Here is a 20,000-nt window from a genome sequence, read left to right as displayed (position 1 = left end):
TGGTCAACATAAATGTGACCCTTCTGTTATTAGAATGCTAAGCGGGAGAAGCATGCTAAGCAGAGATTTAGTATCATTAATTTCTTGTGTGGCTAGCTATAGGGAGGAGGAGATGTAGTGCTATGTTGCTAATTGGGATTTATGTTGTTTAGAGTAATGCCATGGTCATTTGATATGAGATGCTTAGACTCGTAACATCGTCACGTGTAACTTTAGGACTGCTATTTTTTTACTAACAGTAATTCACTAAGCACTTTAGCCCTAAAAATAGCACCTACGTCTGTGACGGCTTAAAAGAAGTGGCAAGGACTCCTAACACGATGTTTTGAAATGCGTCTACTATTGTCTACAGGAGCTTCCAATGTGAGGGAACTTGCATTGTAGGCATAACTAAGGGATGCAATAACACCACCAACAACCAAAACTAGCCTACTCATTGTCAACATGTACATGAAATGTAACGCGTTTCATGTGGATCAAATTAAAATGTTTTCTTTGCAAACGTAAGCATAGGCATATGGTGACAGATTAATTTATTAATGCTGCTGTGTGAATCACGGTAAGCCTTGAATGAAGTGGCCACTTCTTAATGGGACCCACTGTATGGAAGTGGGATAAGTAAAATAGAGATGTTTTAAGATAAGGTTAATCAGAATTCTACGATATGCCGGCTTGACAACGGCAGAGATAGAACTGGCCTTTGGCCATAGCAACCATCCATTTAGAGCGACTGGCCTTCATAGCAACCAAAGATCTGAGCTGTGTTGCAATGTGAGGCAAAGTATAGAAAGGTGATGAAACATACAGAGACAGGTCAAGAAATATAGTGCAATGTAGACAGTAATATACAGTTGATTTACAGACGGTGGTTTAGAGTAATATGAAGTATTCCTTTATTCTGAGATAGGCTACATCAATAGGCTCTCAAAACAACCCCAGGCTCACAAAACAATCCCAAACAGACATACGGTCTTTATAGAGCAAATCCATATAGATTATTTGTCAAATAAACCAGTAAAACATAATTTGTGGGATGGAATATATAACATTCACACTCATAGCTCATATTTTTTTTAAATAAATCAGTGAAAAAGTATCCTGACAAACAAGTAGCTTTTAAATGCCTTGGTCATATTTCATAATTTCAATTCCTCTGTAGGTTACCTGATAGCCCAGTTTGAGAGGCGCAAGACACGTGACATTATTTATTTTTGCAGCCAATCACTGCTGTCATTTTATTTTATTGATTTGATCTCAGTCATAGAAGCTAAACCGAGAAGGCAGGCCAAAGGTAAAATCCAACGAATCACATTCAACCCGCAAGCCAATAGTTGAATAGCCCTCTCCTAGAGCTTTTGGGATATTGCCACTGCTCCAACACTGAAAGGCACCGTTACAATGCCTGGATCAAGCCAGGTTCAGCATAGCGTATGCCACTGTCTGCTCACGTTGCTGACCGGACCAGGGCAAGCACACTTTTGCAGTTCCCGCCGGAAATGCAGTCTAGTTTTCATTATTCACTCCCTCCTCTCTCTCTCTCTCTCTGTCCCTCCCCCTCTCTATCCCTCTCTCTCTCTCTCTCTCCCCCTCCCTCTCTCTCCCTCTCTATCCCTCCCCCTCTCTGTCCATCCCCCTCCCCCCTCTCCTTCTCTCTCTCCCTCCCCCTCTCTATCCCTGTCTCTCTCTCTTTCCTCCCCTCCCTCCCCCCCTCTCTCTCCTCCAGTCGGATGTGCAGGAGGGGGCAGGTGTGGTCAGTGCTCAGGAGATTAGAGTGGTTGCCGAACTCTTACAGATCTCACCAGAGGGACTCCAGAAAGCTCTCACCTACAAAGTCACGGTACACACATACACACTGGTACACACAAGGGTAGTCTACAACACGGAACACACAAGGGTAGTCAAGAATACAGTACACACAAGGGTGGTCTAAAACACGGATCACGCAAGGTTAGTCTAAAACACGGCACACACAAGGGTATTCAAGAACACAGTACACACAAGGGTGGTCTAGAACACGGTACACGCAAGGTTAGTCTAGAACACGGCACACACAAGGGTATTCAAGAACACAGTACACACAAGGGTGGGTCTAGAACACGGCCATAAAAGGTTAGTCTAGAACACGGCACACACAAGGATAGTCTAGAACACAGTACACACAAGGGTAGAACACGGTACACACAAGGGTAGTCAAGAACACGGAACACACAAGGGTAGTCAAGAACACGGTATACGCAAGGGTAGAACACGGAACACACAAGGGTAGTCAAGAACACGGAACACACAAGGGTAGTCAAGAACACGGTACACACAAGGGTAGAACACGGAACACACAAGGGTAGTCAAGAACACGGTACACACAAAGGTAGAACACGGAACACACAAGGGTAGAACACAGAACACACAAGGGTAGTCTCTAGAACACGGTAAACACAAGGATAGTAGTGTTAATTTTGTCACCTATTTTTAATTTAGTGTTAGTCTTAGTCTTGTGACGAAATGTCCTTTTTAGTCTTTGTCATATTTAGTCATTCAAATATAATTTTTATTAGTCAAGTTTTAGTGGACTAAAAGTCTCGTCATTTTAGTCTACTTTTCGTCAAAAGAAAACTAAAGGTATCTTAGTCTTAGTCAGTTTTAGTCAACACATTTTAGTCTTTTTTTATATAACAAATTTATTTCTGATTACCATTTGAGTCAAATAGTGTTTCACAAATCTCAATTTTCCAACAATATTGTGTGTCCACAGGGCTACTCGTCTGTTATAATTACACATTCAGATTTTTTGTCAGTCAGTATGTTTACATGCACAGGTAAGTCGAGCTACAGTTATAGCTCGGCTGGGATTTGACCATAGACAGTAAAAGATTTGACTGGACCACTGTCATATTCGTAGACCAGTGTTTCTCAAAGTGTGGTCCGGGAATCACTGGTGGTCCACAAGCTATCCCAAGTGGTCCTTGAGCAGGCGTGGTAAAATATAATATAGATGAGTTGTTTGCAATATTGAACCAACTTGTATGTAAAAACAGTTCTGCAATACTGTCTATGTAAGATATGCCAGTTTAAATCATACAGTATGAATCCACACAATAAGCAAAGTGCAAAGACAATAAGCAAGGTGGTTCAGTGAGTAGGCCTATAGTGTAGACTAATTATAGGCTACTGTTGAAGTAGGTCTAATCTTTTTTTTTTTTTTAGCTAGGGTTAGTTAAGTGGTCCTGAAACTGAAAAAGTTTGAGAAACACTGTCGTGACCAAAGTATTAATGTTTTACTCCGCCTCGCTAGATGGCGATATCGTAAACACAACACATTCCCCAAACAGACTACCCATCTTAGCCATAGCTAACTTGCTAGCTTGAACTTTACATATTAGCTTACTTGCTAGCAAACTTTGCATCATCAGTCTAACTAGTTAAATAGTTGACATTACATGATGAACATTTTCGAATGGACATTCTGGTGGATGTTAATTTGTATGACAGAAGCTTCAACTTCTGGGTATGTAGCATTGTGGCATAAAGCTGCTAACTCTGGCAGAAATCTCCAGTGTTCTTGTTCCATGTCGTTTCGTGTTGCAGCCACAGGGTTGCAGCAACAGCACGTAGACTAGCCTACAGGAAAGCTGTTGAGTATGAACTCATTCGGAATATTTTGAAATATTATAGAGTTATAGAGTAGGCCAGTACACCAGAGTCCTATAGAGTAGGTAGTAGTTATAGAGTAGCTACACCAGAGTCCTATAGAGTAGGTAGTAGTTATAGAGTAGGCCAGTACACCAGAGTCCTATAGAGTAGGTAGTAGTTATAGAGTAGGCCAGTACACCAGAGTCCTATAGAGTAGGTAGTAGTTATAGAGTAGCTACACCAGAGTCCTATAGAGTAGGTAGTAGTTATAGAGTAGCTACACCAGAGTCCTATAGAGTAGGTAGTAGTTATAGAGTAGCTACACCAGAGTCCTATAGAGTAGGTAGTAGTTATAGAGTAGGCCAGTACACCAGAGTCCTATAGAGTAGGTAGTAGTTATAGAGTAGCTACACCAGAGTCCTATAGAGTAGGTAGTAGTTATAGAGTAGGCCAGTACACCAGAGTCCTATAGAGTAGGTAGTAGGTATAGAGTAGGGGCCAGTACACCAGAGTCCTATAGAGTAGGTAGTAGTTATAGAGTAGGCCAGTACACCAGAGTCCTATAGAGTAGGTAGTAGTTATAGAGTAGCTACATCAGAGTCCTAGGAGTAGGTAGTAGTTATAGAGTAGCTACAACAGAGTCCTATAGAGTAGGTAGTAGTTATAGAGTAGCTACACCAGAGTCCTATAGAGTAGGTAGTAGTTATAGAGTAGGCCAGTACACCAGAGTCCTATAGAGTAGGTAGTAGTTATAGAGCAGGGTCCCAGTACACCAGAGTCCTATAGAGTAGGTAGTAGTTATAGAGTAGCCTACCAGGGAGTCCTATAGAGTGGTAGTAGTTATAGAGCAGTAGGCTTACACCAGAGTCCTATAGAGTAGGTAGTAGTTATAGAGTAGGCCACACACCAGAGTCCTATAGAGTGGGTAGTGGTTATAGAGTGGGCCAGTACACCAGAGTCCCAGTTATACACCAGAGTCCTATAGAGTAGGTAGTAGTTATAGAGTAGGCCAGTACACCAGAGTCCCATAGGTAGGTAGTAGTTATAGAGTAGCTACACCAGAGTCCTATAGAGTAGGTAGTAGTTATAGAGCAGGACCAGTAGGTGGTACCAGAGTCCCATAGAGTAGGTAGTAGTTATAGAGTAGCTACACCAGAGTCCTATAGAGTAGGTAGTAGTTATAGAGTAGGCCAGTACACCAGAGTCCTATAGAGTAGGTAGTAGTTATAGAGTAGCTACACCAGAGTCCTATAGAGTAGGTAGTAGTTATAGAGTAGGCCAGTACACCAGAGTCCTATAGAGTAGGTAGTAGTTATAGAGTAGCTACACCAGAGTCCTATAGAGTAGGTAGTAGTTATAGAGTAGGCCAGTACACCAGAGTCCTATAGAGTAGGTAGTAGTTATAGAGTAGGCCAGTACAACCAGAGTCCTATAGAGTAGGGTAGTAGTTATAGAGTAGGCCAGTACACCAGAGTCCTATAGAGTAGGTAGTAGTTATAGAGTAGCTACAATGGCCAGAGTCCCTATAGAGTGGTAGTAGTTATAGAGTAGCTACACCAGAGTCCTATAGAGTAGGTAGTAGTTATAGAGTAGGCCAGTACACCAGAGTCCTATAGAGTAGGTAGTAGTTATAGAGTAGGCCAGTACACCAGAGTCCTATAGAGTAGGTAGTAGTTATAGAGTAGCTACACCAGAGTCCTATAGAGTAGGTAGTAGTTATAGAGTAGCTACACCAGAGTCCTATAGAGTAGGTAGTAGTTATAGAGTAGGCCAGTACACCAGAGTCCTATAGAGTAGGTAGTAGTTATAGAGTAGCTACACCAGAGTCCTATAGAGTAGGTAGTAGTTATAGAGTAGGCCAGTACACCAGAGTCCTATAGAGTAGGTAGTAGTTATAGAGTAGCTACACCAGAGTCCTATAGAGTAGGTAGTAGTTATAGAGTAGCTACACCAGAGTCCTATAGAGTAGGTAGTAGTTATAGAGTAGGGCCAGTACACCAGAGTCCCTATAGAGTAGGTAGTAGTTATAGAGTAGCTACACCAGAGTCCTATAGAGTAGGTAGTAGTTATAGAGTAGGCCAGTACACCAGAGTCCTATAGAGTAGGTAGTAGTTATAGAGTAGCTACACCAGAGTCCTATAGAGTAGGTAGTAGTTATAGAGTAGCTACACCAGAGTCCTATAGAGTAGGTAGTAGTTATAGAGTAGGCCAGTACACCAGAGTCCTATAGAGTAGGGGTAGTAGTTATAGAGTAGGCCAGTACACCAGAGTCCTATAGAGTAGGTAGTAGTTATAGAGTAGCTACATCAGAGTCCTATAGAGTAGGTAGTAGTTATAGAGTAGCTACACACCAGAGTCCTATAGAGTAGGTAGTAGTTATAGAGTAGCTACACCAGAGTCCTATAGAGTAGGTAGTAGTTATAGAGTAGGCCAGTACACCAGAGTCCTATAGAGTAGGTAGTAGTTATAGAGTAGGCCAGTACACCAGAGTCCTATAGAGTAGGTAGTAGTTATAGAGTAGCTACACCAGAGTCCTATAGAGTAGGTAGTAGTTATAGAGTAGCTACACCAGAGTCCTATAGAGTAGGTAGTAGTTATAGAGTAGGCCAGTACACCAGAGTGTGTGTGTGTATGAGTGAGTGAGTGTGTGTGTGTGTGTGTGTGTGTGTGTGTGTATATGAGTGAGTGTGTGTGTGTTGTTGATCTGTTCATGTGTCTCCACAGGATGCAATGAGGGAAAAGATATACACTCCTCTCACAGTGGAGAGTGCTGTGGATGCCAGGTGTGTATCACACACACACACACACACTCATTAACTCACACACACACACACTCTCTCTCTCTCTCTGTCACACACACACACACACACACACACTCACTCTCACACACACACACACACACACACACACACACACACACACAGTGGAGAGTGCTGTGGATGCCAGGTGTGTATCACACACACAAACTTTTAAATTTGAAGTTATTAGATAGATAGATAGATACTTTATTGATCCCTAGGGGGATTTGTGGTCAAGCAGCTGATGTTATGTTTATGTGTGTATATGTGTACACATATGTGTGTACATGTGCAGGGTGCGATTTGTGTAAAAAACAGAGGGGGATGATTTTGAATAAGTTTGTAAACCCCCACCCCCCCAAAAATTTTTAGTTTTAGTTTACTGTGGTGTATGACTTTAAACAGCGAGTGTGCTTGGTATGATGATCAGCTCCTCTAATGCAGGGTAGGACTACGTTTTGACAAGCATACAAATTCACCTTGTTCTTGCCCCATCTGAAATTACTTCTCTACTTTTGCTGCCTCCATCCTTTCTGTATGTGTTATGTAAAAAAATGTTGTATATGATGGCACTGAAGTCTTAAGTTAGTGAATTGGCTAACAGTGTTAGTTGGTAACCAAATAGCCTACACATTGCGCTACTGCTCGCGTAGGCTCGTGCATTTCTCTCCTGCTGATTTGTGTTCAGTAGCCAAATGCATAATATTGCAAAAGTTGAAAAAATAAATGTGTTTATGGTAGCCTACAGAAAATAAATAGCCTATCATACTGTCAGTTAATTGCCTACAGTGCAGTGAAGAGTTTGGAGAGTAAAGTTATAGGGCAACTTGAAGTTTAATGAAAATAATTCGAACCAGAACATAAAGACCATGAAGCTTCTATTTCTTGTAGCTGTTAAAACACCAGCTAGATAGTTTAAATACCCACCAACATTCGTTTTTGCAGTACAGATTATTTCTAAAGTTATTTGTCTACTAGGCCTAGCCTACTGGCTGATTTATCAAGCGCAGTGCTTTCTCGTTCGTCCTCCATAAACTACAGGTGTTTTGGTGAGAGCCATTGAATAAAAGCGATGCCAAGCAATTTCTGTAACACTTTTTGTGACATTCAGCAAATATCTCCTCATTTAATGTAAGTTCCGCCCGGAAAAAGGCCTACGTTCTACTCGTGCAGTTGTCCTCCATCTCAGTTGCATCAGTTTTCTAATTTTGAAGGTTCTAAAACATTATTATGCTTCACTGAATCCTTCTCGTTTTCTTTCATTTGTCATTTCTTTCAACTTTTCTATTGAACCTAGCCATTTATGATGAATTACACACTTGACATTCTGAAATGTCCTGCACAATCAAGGCCAAATTAATTATCACGCAGCCACTGTGTTAGCAGCATCAGTGCTGGCCGGTGGCGGTCGCGTTTCTGATGTCAGATTATTATGTAGGCTAGCCTACTAGACTGTTCTCACATTGCAGCTTTTACTTATATGAAGTAGCATTAATCAATATGAGGGGTAGAGGGGGGATAAATGTTGTCCCCCCCGACGATAAAAATAATTTAGCAGAGGTAGGGATAGGAAAACCAGAGGGGGGGAAATCCTCACCATCCCCCCCTACAAATCGCACCCTGTATATGTGTACACATATGTGTTTGTGTGTGTGTCTGTCTGTATGTGTGTGTGTGTGTGTGTGTGTCTATGTGTTTGTGGGTGAGTGAATATCTGTGTGTGTGTGTGTGTGTGTGTGTGTGTGTGTGTGTGTGTCTGTCTGTGTGTTTGTGGGTGAGTGAATATCTTTGTGTGTGTGTGTGTGTGTGTGTGTGTGTTTTGACCACAGAGATGCCGTTGCCAAGATACTTTACTCGCTGCTCTTCCATTGGCTGACAGAGCGCATCAATGGGCGGGTCTATCCACGCCATGAGGCTCTGTCTATAGCCATATTGGATATATATGGGTTTGAGGTAACTCACACACACACAATCACACACAGACACGCTGTCTATTGGCATATTGGATATACTGTATATGGGTTTGAGGTAACACACACACTCATACTATTCACTAGTGTTAATTTTGTCACCTATTTTTAACTTAGTCTTAGGACGAAATGTCCTTTTTAGTCTTTGTCATATTTAGTCATTCAAATATCATTTTTGTTAGTCAAGTTTTAGTCGACTAAAAGTCTCGTCATTTTAGTCTATTTTTAGTCAAAAGAAAACTAAAGGTATCTTAGTCTTAGCCAGTTTTAGTCAACACATTTTAGTCTTTTTTTTATAACAAATTATTTCTGATTATCATTTTGAGTCAAATAGTGTTTCACACATCTCAATTTTCCAACAATATTGTGTGTCCACAGGGCTACTGCGTCTGTTATAATTACTCATTCTGATTTTTGTCAGTCAGTATGTTTACATGCACAGGTAAGTCGAGCTACAGTTATAGCTCGGCTGGGATTGACCATAGACAGTAAAAGATTTGCCTGGACCACTGTCATATTAAGTAGACCAGTGTTTCTCAAAGTGTGGTCGGGGATCACTGGTGGTCATAAGCTATCCCAAGTAGTCCGCGAGCAGACGTGGTAAAATATAATATAGATGAGTGGTTTGCAATATTGAACCAACTTGTATGTAAAAACAGTTCTGCAACACTGTCTATGTAAGATATGCCAGTTTAAATCATACAGTATGAATCACACACAATAAGCAAAGTGCAAAGACAATAAGCAAGGTGGTTCAGTTAGTAGGCCTATTGTGTAGACTAATTATAGGCTACTGTTGAAGTAGGTCTAATCTTTTTTTTTTTTTTAGCTAGGGTTAGTTAAGTGGTCCTGAAACTGAAAAGTTTGAGAAACACTGCCATAGGCCAAAGTATTAATGTTTTACTCCCTAGCTAGATGGCGATATGTAAACATAACACATTCCCCAAACAGACTCTCCATCTTAGCCATAGCTAACTTGCTAGCGAACTTTACATATTAGCTTACTTGCTAGCAAACTTTGCATCATCAGTCTAACTAGTTAAATAGTTGACATTACATGACGAACATTTTCGTATGGACATTCTGGGGGATGTTAATTTGTATAAGAGAAGCTTCAACTTCTCGGTATGTAGCATTGTGGCATAAAGCTTAGGTAGTTAGCTTGCTAACTCTGGCAGAAATCTCCAGTGTTCTTGTTCCATGTAGTTTAGGTGTTGCAGCCACAGGGTTACAGCAACTTAACCGTAGACTAGCTACAGGAAAGCTGTTGCGTATGAACTCATTGAATATTTTGAAAACATAACAGCTAGATATTCTGTCTTCTTATTTTGTAGGCGAAAATGAAGAGATTTTATCTTAGTTTTATTTCATGCAAAACATTTTAGTCTCTTTTTTTCGTCAACAACAATGCATCTTAAGATAGTCTTAGTCAGTGTTTCAGGACATTACTGCCGTCTCGTCATCGTCTCGTCTTAGTCATGAAAAAAAAGGTGGATTGTGAACATATTTCCTCTCGCGTCTCGTCTGTGAAATTAAAACTAAACACACACACACACACAATCACACACAGACACACTGTCTATAGCCATATGGATATACTGTATATGGGTTTGAGGTAACACACACACTCATACTATTCACTAGTGTTAATTTTGTCACCTATTTTAACTTAGTCTTAGGGCCGAAATGTCCTTTTTAGTCTTTGTCATATTTAGTCATTCAAATATCATTTTTTGTTAGTCAAGTTTTAGTCGACTAAAAGTCTCGTCATTTTAGTCTATTTTTTTAGTCAAAAGAAAACTAAAGGTATCTTAGTCTTAGCCAGTTTTTAGTCAACACATTTTAGTCTTTTTTTTATAACAAATTATTTCTGATTATCATTTGAGTCAAATAGTGTTTCACACATCTCAATTTTCAACAATATTGTGTGTCCACAGGGCTACTCGTCTGTTATAATTACTCATTCTGATTTTTTTGTCAGTCAGTATGTTTACATGCACAGGTAAGTCGAGCTACAGTTATAGCTCGGCTGGGATTTGACCATAGACAGTAAAAGATTTGCCTGGACCACTGTCATATTTCGTAGACCAGTGTTTCTCAAAGTGTGGTCGGGGATCACTGGTGGTCCATAAGCTATCCCAAGTAGTCCATGCGAGCAGGCGTGGTAAAATATAATATAGATGAGTGGTTTGCAATATTGAACCAACTTGTATGTAAAAACAGTTCTGCAACACTGTCTGTAAGATATGCCAGTTTAAATCATACAGTATGAATCCACACAATAAGCAAAGTGCAAAGACAATAAGCAAAGGTGGTTCAGTTAGTAGGCCTATTGTGTAGACTAATTATAGGCTACTGTTGAAAGTAGGTCTAATCTTTTTTTTTTTTTTAGCTAGGGTTAGTTAAGTGGCCCTGAAACTGAAAAAGTTTGAGTAACACTGCCATAGGCCAAAGTATTAATGTTTTACTCATGCAAGCTAGATGGCGATATCGTAAACATAACACATTCCCCAAACAGACTCTCCATCTTAGCCATAGCTAACTTGCTAGCGAACTTTACATATTAGCTTACTTGCTAGCAAACTTTGCATCATCAGTCTAACTAGTTAAATAGTTGACATTACATGATCGAACATTTTCATTATGGACATTCTGGGGATGTTAATTTGTATAAGAGAAGCTTCAACTTCTCGGTATGTAGCATTGTGGCATAAAGCTTAGGTAGTTAGCTTGCTAACTCTGGCAGAAATCTCCAGTGTTCTTGTTCCATGTAGTTTTGTGTTGCAGCCACAGGGTTACAGCAACAACAGCACGTGGACTAGCTACAGGAAAGCTGTTGGCATTATGAACTCATTCGGAATATTTTGAAAACATAACAGCTAGATATTCTGTCTTCTTATTTTTGTAGACGAAAATGAAAGAGATTTTATCTTAGTTTTTTATTTCATGCAAAACATTTTAGTCTCTCTTTTTTAGTCAACAACAATGCATCTTAAGATAGTCTTAGTCAGTGTTTCAGGACATTACTGCCGTCTCGTCATCGTCTCGTCTTAGTCATGAAAAAAAAGGTCGTTGACGAACATATTTCCTCTCGTCTCGTCTGACGAAATTAAAACTAACACACACACACACACACAATCACACACAGACACACTGTCTATAGCCATATAGGATACTGTATATGGGTTTGAGGTAACACACACACTCATACTATTCACAGACATACACAACACACACACACACGCATACTTCCTATAGCCGTACTGGATATATTTGAGTTAGACGAGAAGTACCACACACCTGCAAGCACACACACCAGTAAGCACACACATACACTCAAAATCTCACTCTTAGTCATCTTAGTCTCAGTCTCAATTGGATTTGTATGCATTCATCATCATCATCTATGTGTTTGTGTGTGTGTGTTTCACAGGACTTGTTCTTCAACAGCTTTGAGCAGCTCTGTATTAATTATGCCAATGAGACTCTTCAATCGTACTTCACACGCATAATTTTCAAGCAGGAGCAGGTAATACACACACGCGCACACCCACCAACATTACCCACGCAGCTAACAGTAGTCACACCAACATTACCCATGTAGCTAACCGCAACGTTGTAACATGTAGCTTGTAGTAGTTACCCATGTAGCTAACCGCAACATTGTTACCCATGTAGCTAACAGTAACGTTGCAGCATGTAGCTAACAGTACAGTTGTAGCATGTAGCTAACAGTAACGTTGCAGCATGTAGCTAACAGTACAGTTGTAGCAGTTACCTATGTAGCTAACAATAAAGTTGTAGCAGTTACCCATGTAGCTAACAGTAACGTTGTAGCAGTTACCCATGTAACTAACAGTACAGTTGTAGCATGTAGCTAACAGTACAGTTGTAGCCGTTACCCATGTAGCTAACAGTACAGTTGTAGCATGTAGCTAACAGTACAGTTGTAGCAGTTATTCATGTAGCTAACAGCAACATTGTAGCATGTAGCTAACAGTAACGTTGTAGCAGTTATCCATGTAGCTAACAGTACAGTTGTAGCAGTTACCCATGTAGCTAACAGTAACGTTGTAGCATGTAGCTAACAGTAAAGTTGTAGCAGCTCCCCATGTAGCTAACAGTAACGTTGTAGCAGTTACCCATGTAGCCAACAGTAAAGTTATAGCAGTTACATGTAGCTAACAGTAAAGTTGCAGCAGTTACATATGTAGTTAACAGTAAAGTTTTGTAGCAGCTCCCCATGTAGCTAACAGTAAAGTTTTGTAGCAGCTCCCCATGTAGTTAACAGTAAATTGTAGCAGCTCCCCATGTAGCTATCAGTAAAGTGGTAGCAGTTACCCGTGCAGCGGTAGCCATGTAGAAGATAACAGATGTTAACTTGAGGTTCAGAAGCTACAACATGTTGTTGTACTACTTTAATCAGTAGCGGTGGGAAATTAATCTCCATTTTTCTCTGTCAATCCCCTCCTCCCTCTCTATCCCTCCATCCCTCTTCCCTCTCTCTCCCTTCCTCCCTTCCTGCCTCTCTATCCCTCTTCCCTCTATCCCTTTCAGGAAGAATATTTTCGGGAGCAGATTATTTGGGAGGAAGTAAGTTTCACGGACAATCAGAACTGCATCGACCTCATCACTGCAAAACCTCATGGGATACTACGCATCCTGGACGACCAGAACGGTTTCCCTCAGGTACACACACACACACACACACCCAATACATTTACACACAAACATTTGAACTCACATAACACACAGAAACGTGCACAACAGAGACTGTATGCAATACGCAAACTAAGATCACTGTATGTTGCCCCCCATCTCCTTCTGCTGCTCTACAAAAGCATCATCCAACCCCTTCTACTCTACTGCTCCCCCTGTTTCTTCACCATACTAAATGTCACCAGCAAGAACAAACTCATTAAAATCTCACACTTAGCATCCAAGATAATACAGCTTCCCACCCCAGCCTCACTGATGCAAATGACACAGCCACCACCACTTGCACGCACCATAGTAAGCAGCCCTGACCATCCCTGAACCGGTTCTTCACCCTACTCCCCATCTGGCCGCAGATACAGAGCCCTGGACTGGAAAAAAAGCACTTTAAGAAAAGTTTTATACCCTCAGCTATCACTGCACTAAACAAACTCCTGTGACAATCATCCATCCCCCCTATTCTTTTGTGTTTTATGTTTCTGCACTGTCCACCTTTTTGCTTGTATTGTGTTGAGGAGGGAGGGAAACTGTGGGGGGGGTATGTATTATGTTATGTGTGAGGCTGTGTATATCCTGCATGGAATGCAATGATGTGTGTGAAAAAGAATATCCTTACAGGACAATAAAGACTCTAAACTATAAGCTTGTTCGTGTTGATAATTATTTTTGTGTTGTTTCCAAGGCAACTGACCACACCTTCCTTCAGAAGTGCCACTATCACCATGGAAACAACCCTCTGTATTCAAGGCCAAAAATGCCCCAACCAGAGTTCACCATCAAACACTACGCAGGACGGGTCACTTATCAGGTGTGTACACACACACACACACACACACACACACACACACATTTCTAGACTGTTGACCCCACAGGGAAAGGACTAGACCAGGGGCGGGCAAACTTTTTGGCTCAAGGGCCACATTGGGTTTTGAAAATTGCCCGGTAGACCCACAACAACAACCCCCACGACACACAAAATAAAATACATTTTTTATAGCCTATAATATATAATATATACTATAATTTAGTATGAAAAGTATTTGTTTTAAAATGTGAATTGCTTAAAAATACTGCTAATTTTATGCTGTTATGATGTATAAATTGTGCACTGTCGCTTTAAGGCAGTCGCTTTAATTCACGTTTATTTCTCAATGATCTTCTGTCTGCTCCGCTATGGCTAGTGCTGTACCTACGGCTGGGCCCTCTCACAGTTTTTAAATGGTCAGTAGTGGGAAATACTGTTGCCTTCATGATTTCCTTTTAAAAGTTTCTTATAAGAAGGACATATCACTTATCAACAATGACAAGCCAGAAACTGCGGCTCTCTCTCCCTCTTGTGAGTGCAGACGCGTTCCCAATTAAATGGATCGCATAATGTTCACGTTAGATCTGCTGCAAAGGAGATAACTAAGTGTTAACTTAGTTTAACATGATGTTATCTCTATTTAACATGATGTTTTGACATTGACATTGTAAACGTTCTCTAAGGAGAGTGAAAAACAGTTTGCAGTAAAGCTAACCAACTATCGCAGGAAAAAAAATAGCGAGCAGCCTGATAACCAAATGAAATGCTCGGCGGGCCGGATGAAAGTGCTTGGCGGGCCGGATCCGGCCCGTGGGCCGCAGTTTTCCCACCCCTGGGCTAGACTGTTGACCCCATGCACACAGGGAAAGGGCTAGACTGTTGACCCCACAGGGAAAGGGCTAGACTATTGACCCCATGCACACAGGGAAAGGGCTAGACCAGACATGCCGGATCCGGCCCGCGAATGAATTATCTACGTCCCCCGGGATGATATTTGATTAGTATTAGAAGCGGCCCGCAGGCCACAGCCGCCGGCTGCTGTTTTGCACGCACCAATACTCCATTTCCCACAATGCAACGGTAGCCCACGAACTCACTGCAGCGCCGCAAGTGGGCCTCGACTTCATCATTATTCATCAGTATTCAGTCAGGGCAAATGTCAACTTTCAGCTACCCCACTCCCCAGTGTTGTGCCTGAGCGCGTTCATTGAACGAAAGTTCATGAACTCGTTCATATTTTGAGCGAACGTGAACTGAACGCACTGTATTACTACTGCCTGATGAACGTTACTGTGAACTTGTTCATTCTGGTGTCTGTGAACGGCACGCTCTTTCAGTTTAACCGTTGAATAGGGTGCTAGATTTCTACAGAGCCTTCCACGCGAAAACCCGGCTAAAACACACCGTAAAAAGGCCTTAAAATGGCAGCATGCAGGTCACCATTTGTCAAACTATGGGCCGCAGTCCGCAATGTGGACAATGGTCTGCAGAGTGAAATTATTCCCGGGCCATCCTCAGATAATTTGCTGCGCAATTGATCAAGGAGCCGCGGACAGAAAAAGAAAACAAACATTTGTGCAATTAGTAGGAAATACTTCATTTAAGTTAATTTGGTGTCATCAAACATAGAGGCATAGAATTAAGACATGGTATGAGCGTTTATTTAATGCATGCGTGTGCACTTTGGTAGCAAAGCTAAGCTTCAACCTATTGGAAGACTATTTAATTAACATTTAATAGAACAACGTGGATTTATGCAACTTCCATTAAAAAACAGAGCACAGACTATATAAAACACTGTTTGGCATTAAGTATCAAAGTCAGCCAAAAGCTATTAATTAGTCTTAGTTAAAGATCTCCAGATCAGTGATTTACGCATGATCTGATCCGCCATTTACCATTCACAAAAGCTGGTATTGTGTTTCCTGAATCTTTACTTTCAGGCATTCAAATTAAATGTAATTAAATAGCATATAAATATTCTATCAGTGTATGATGCTTGCATGAGGGAAACATCCCAAAACAACGGCACCCATATAACTGCTGTTGTTTTGAGAAGTATTTCTCATCCAAGCATCATGCAACAATGCAAAAACAATTAAACTATTGTAGGCCTAATTATATTTTACATTAGTAAAGCAGTACTCTGATGTGCATGTTTTCACAAACTTTTGTGAACAATCTTAGCACTTTAAACATTGACTGTAGCAATAGCAATAGCAATATAGTATAAAAATAATAACTAGACTGCATTTCCCGCGGGAACTGCGAAAGTGGGCTTGCCCTGGTCCGGTCACCAACGTGAGCAGACAGTGACATACGCTATGCTGAACCTGGCTTGATCCAAGCATTCTAACAGTGCCTTTCAGTGTTGGAGCAGTGGCAATACCTCAAAAGCTCTAGGAGAGGGCTATTCAACTATTGGCTTGCGGGGTGAATGCGGTTAGTTGGATTTTACCTTTGGGCCTGCCTTCGAATTTAGCTTCTATGACAGATCAAATCAATAAAATAAAATGACAGCAGTGATTGGCTGCAAAAATAAATAATGCCACGCGTCTTGCGCCTCTCAAACTGTAAAAATACTACACTTACCGTATAGCTCGTCTATGAGCTGAAGGCAGGGTAGCGACCGCTACAATGCCCATCCGACTCGCCGGTCGCTCGTGGCGAAGACCGAGTGTGTGTGTGTGTGTCAGTGTAAGTGTACTCACGAACGAACAGTTTCACTCCACTCAGCCAAACCGACGACCGTTGTCCAGGCGCAGACGGGCCTTGAGCTAGCCAACGTAGCAGCGACACCAGCAGTAGCAGGGCGGTTGGTCCTCCGGTGGGCTCAGCACCGGAGGTAACAGTCGTCCTTCAGAGGGTCGGGTAGCTCCGGTGGGTCCAGCACCGGAGGTATAAACGAGTTCGTCTCTGAAGGAAAACTGCAACAAGAGCTAGAGTAGCTAGTAGCTAACGACCTGTAGCACTAGCAAAACAGTAAGCTCAAGTTGAACAACAACCCGACGAGAGACACGAAGTCAGTCCACTCCAAACCGATCACAATGAACGTGACCCACTCGCACATTTCACCGTTCGTGGGCCGGGGTACATAAAAGCACCGCTAAGTCGCCACCGAACAGCACTGACAGGCGGAGCAGGAGAAACAGTGACCTCTCTTCACTCCGGGCAGAATGGAACTCCTGAGCCTTCTCCTCTCTGAGGAGATGGAACCTTCACATTACCCGCGATTTCGCGGGTATAAACAAATAACAAATAATCATTGGCGGAGTATACATTTCAAATAAAAGCAAAACAGACAAAGACATTTGATTGGTTCACACACAGAATGTAGTAAATTACAGTAGTAAGTAAGTTACAAAGCATTCTGGTATATGGAGTAAATACAGTACAGGTTATTAAATTGTCAGCTTTTACAGGTGCTTACATTTATACTATTCATCCTGCACATAGACTTATTCTTACTACTCTTATAATGTTGTTTCTGTACTACAATGACACTGTTTCCACACTGCACATAGCTGTATATTATGTACATATCTGTTATATATTTGTCATATTGAATTTCCATATTTATTCTGTTTTATTATATTCTGTTAATACACTGCATATATCTATATTATTATTTCTACTAGTATAATGTTACTGCTACATCTACATACATTATTCTACTTATTGTATGAGATAACTGCTAATACACTGCACATATTTATATTTAATTCATATTACCACCATATAACCACCTTCTGTAAATCAACTGTATACTACTGTCTACATTGCACTATATTTCTTGACCTGTCTCTGTATATTTCATCACCTTTCTATACTTTGCATCACATTGCATGCATACTGTAGCTACCTGAATCACAGCTAAGATCCTTGGTTGCTATGAAGGCCAGTCGTTCTAAATGGATGGTTGCTATGGCCAAAGGCCAGTTATCTCTGCCGTTGTCAAGCGGGCATATCCTAACTTTATCCTATTTTAAACATCTCTATTTTACTTCCATACAGTGACTCCCATTAAGAAGTGGCCACTTCATTCGCGCTTACCGTGATTCACGCAGCAACATTATTAAATTAATCTGTCACCATATGCCTATGCCAACGTTTGCAAAGAGGAGAATATTTTAATTTGATTCACAATGAAACGTTACATTTAATGTACATGTAAACAATGAGTAGGCTAGTTTTTGTTGTTGTTGATGGTGTTACTGCATCCCTTAGTTATGCCTACAATGCAAAATTGTTCCCTCGTGATTGTTAGACGCATTTCAAAACATCGCGACGTGAAATGCCACCACAAAACATTGTTTGTGAATCGGTCTTATTAGGAGTCCTCGCTTAAGCTGTCACAGACTCAGGCGCTACTTTTAGGGCTAAAATGCTTCCTGAATTACTCTTAGTAAAAAAAAAATAGGAGTCCTAAAGTTACGGTGGACGGATTACGAGTACAAGCATCTCATCAAATGACCATGGCATTACGCTAAGCAACATAAATCCCATAACGTTACAGCAACATCTCCTCCCTATGACATAGCTAGGTAGCTTCTAGCCACACAAGAAATGAATGATGTTAAATCTCCGCTTAGCATTCTAATAACAGAAGGAGCACATTTATGTGGACCACTACAACATGACTCATTATGTCTGTAACTCTATAAAACACTTACTTTCATAAAGGAAGCACACCATCCAGCACATACACATGGAAACCGATATTTTAGGTACTTGGCCACAAACTCAAAGCGTGTCTCTCTGAAGCTCTGTTCTAGAATCTTTGCTCTGAACACTTGCGTTGCTAGGCAACATCAAATAAAACGAAATGAGGGTCTTTTCAAGGTATTAAAGTAATGCGTGTGAGTACTAATGGATGTGTGTAGTTTGCAATTAGAATAGACAAGAAATAACATTTCCAATAATTTCCCATGATAAATTACATAATATTTGCACCTTCCTTACTTGTGAAGCTCACACCGTATTTCAAGTACACTAGTGAAATGTAATACAACGTTGCCACCTAAGCGTTCAGATGTAGGCTATTTAACATTAACGTGACATTGCTTGCTTATTCTTTTCGTCAACTCCATGCTTTTAGGAAAACAATCTTTTTATCATAGTTCCCTCTTCAATGAGCGATTACCAGCTCGTTTTTGTAACAGAGATAGCTGTTTATTGTCCCTAGGTTTACAGAAACACCTATTCATATTATTACGTATAGCCTATGCAGTGCTGCCGACCACTGTTCATTACGGCCCAGAATGCCTTGCATGTCTTTTTATAACAAAACAACACAGTAAAACCTAAATGCCCGTAAACATATGCATTTGCATACTTGTAACATTTTTAATAATACTCTCCCATCATGATATTTAACAATAATGAAAAATGTAATTTGAATACCGTCAATGTGAAAATAACTGTACTACGTCAGCAATAAAAAGCTAATGTTCTCCTTACCATTTCAATTTCTAAGTCCATACTATCCCATGGCAGAGCAAGGCAAGGATTTCATGATTGGGCAAGGTTGCCTGGAGAGATTGTGCATACTTGGAAGGCATTGTGATAGATGTACCAGAACAACTGCAAATGTGGAAGGTGATAGTTACCAAATACGAATGGGTGGTTTGCCAAATGCTGGAAAATTTTGGAATGTTTTTTTTTTTTAAGCTTATGCACCCTCACATTGGAGTCCTGAGTTCAAACACAAAATTTGGTATCGATATGTGACAGTGTTCCTGAGATATGGACGACTTCCTGTTTCGGAGCTTCGCCGCCGATTTCGTTTGGCTGTGACGGGCAAACGAAAAATCAAAAATCCTTCTGGTAACTTTTGTGAGGCTTGGTCCAAGGATAATGTACGTCAAGTTTCGTGGCGTTCGGACCAAATTGTGACCTGTGAAAATTTAGTTTCGCTTTCTGTTCAATCCAATATGGCGGAAGAACGACCGCCCACCTGGCGTCATCTTCGCGACCAACTTACACCGGTACTGACCGGACGTTTTAAAGTTGGAGCGGTGTCTCTGTCTCAAAGGGCCTAGGGCTAGGGCTGACAAAAATTAGGGAGGCGGGAAAAATAATAAT

General features: G+C 41.0%; 1 protein-coding gene across 1 annotated transcript in view; it reads left to right on the top strand.

Moving 5' to 3' along the window:
• Positions 1-20,000, top strand: part of myo15ab (myosin XVAb) — a 139,502-nt gene that overhangs the window by 37,708 nt on the left and 81,794 nt on the right. Inside the window, 6 exon segments of the mRNA XM_048247871.1 lie at positions 1,724-1,837; positions 6,352-6,410; positions 8,255-8,378; positions 11,829-11,924; positions 12,953-13,084; positions 13,794-13,919. Of these exon segments, the coding sequence (XP_048103828.1) occupies positions 1,724-1,837; positions 6,352-6,410; positions 8,255-8,378; positions 11,829-11,924; positions 12,953-13,084; positions 13,794-13,919 (651 nt within the window).

This window comes from Alosa alosa, chromosome 7 (genome assembly GCF_017589495.1).
Source record: "Alosa alosa isolate M-15738 ecotype Scorff River chromosome 7, AALO_Geno_1.1, whole genome shotgun sequence".
NCBI classification, from domain to species: Eukaryota; Metazoa; Chordata; class Actinopteri; order Clupeiformes; family Clupeidae; genus Alosa; species Alosa alosa.
This window is presented reverse-complemented; position numbering and strand designations above follow the sequence as displayed.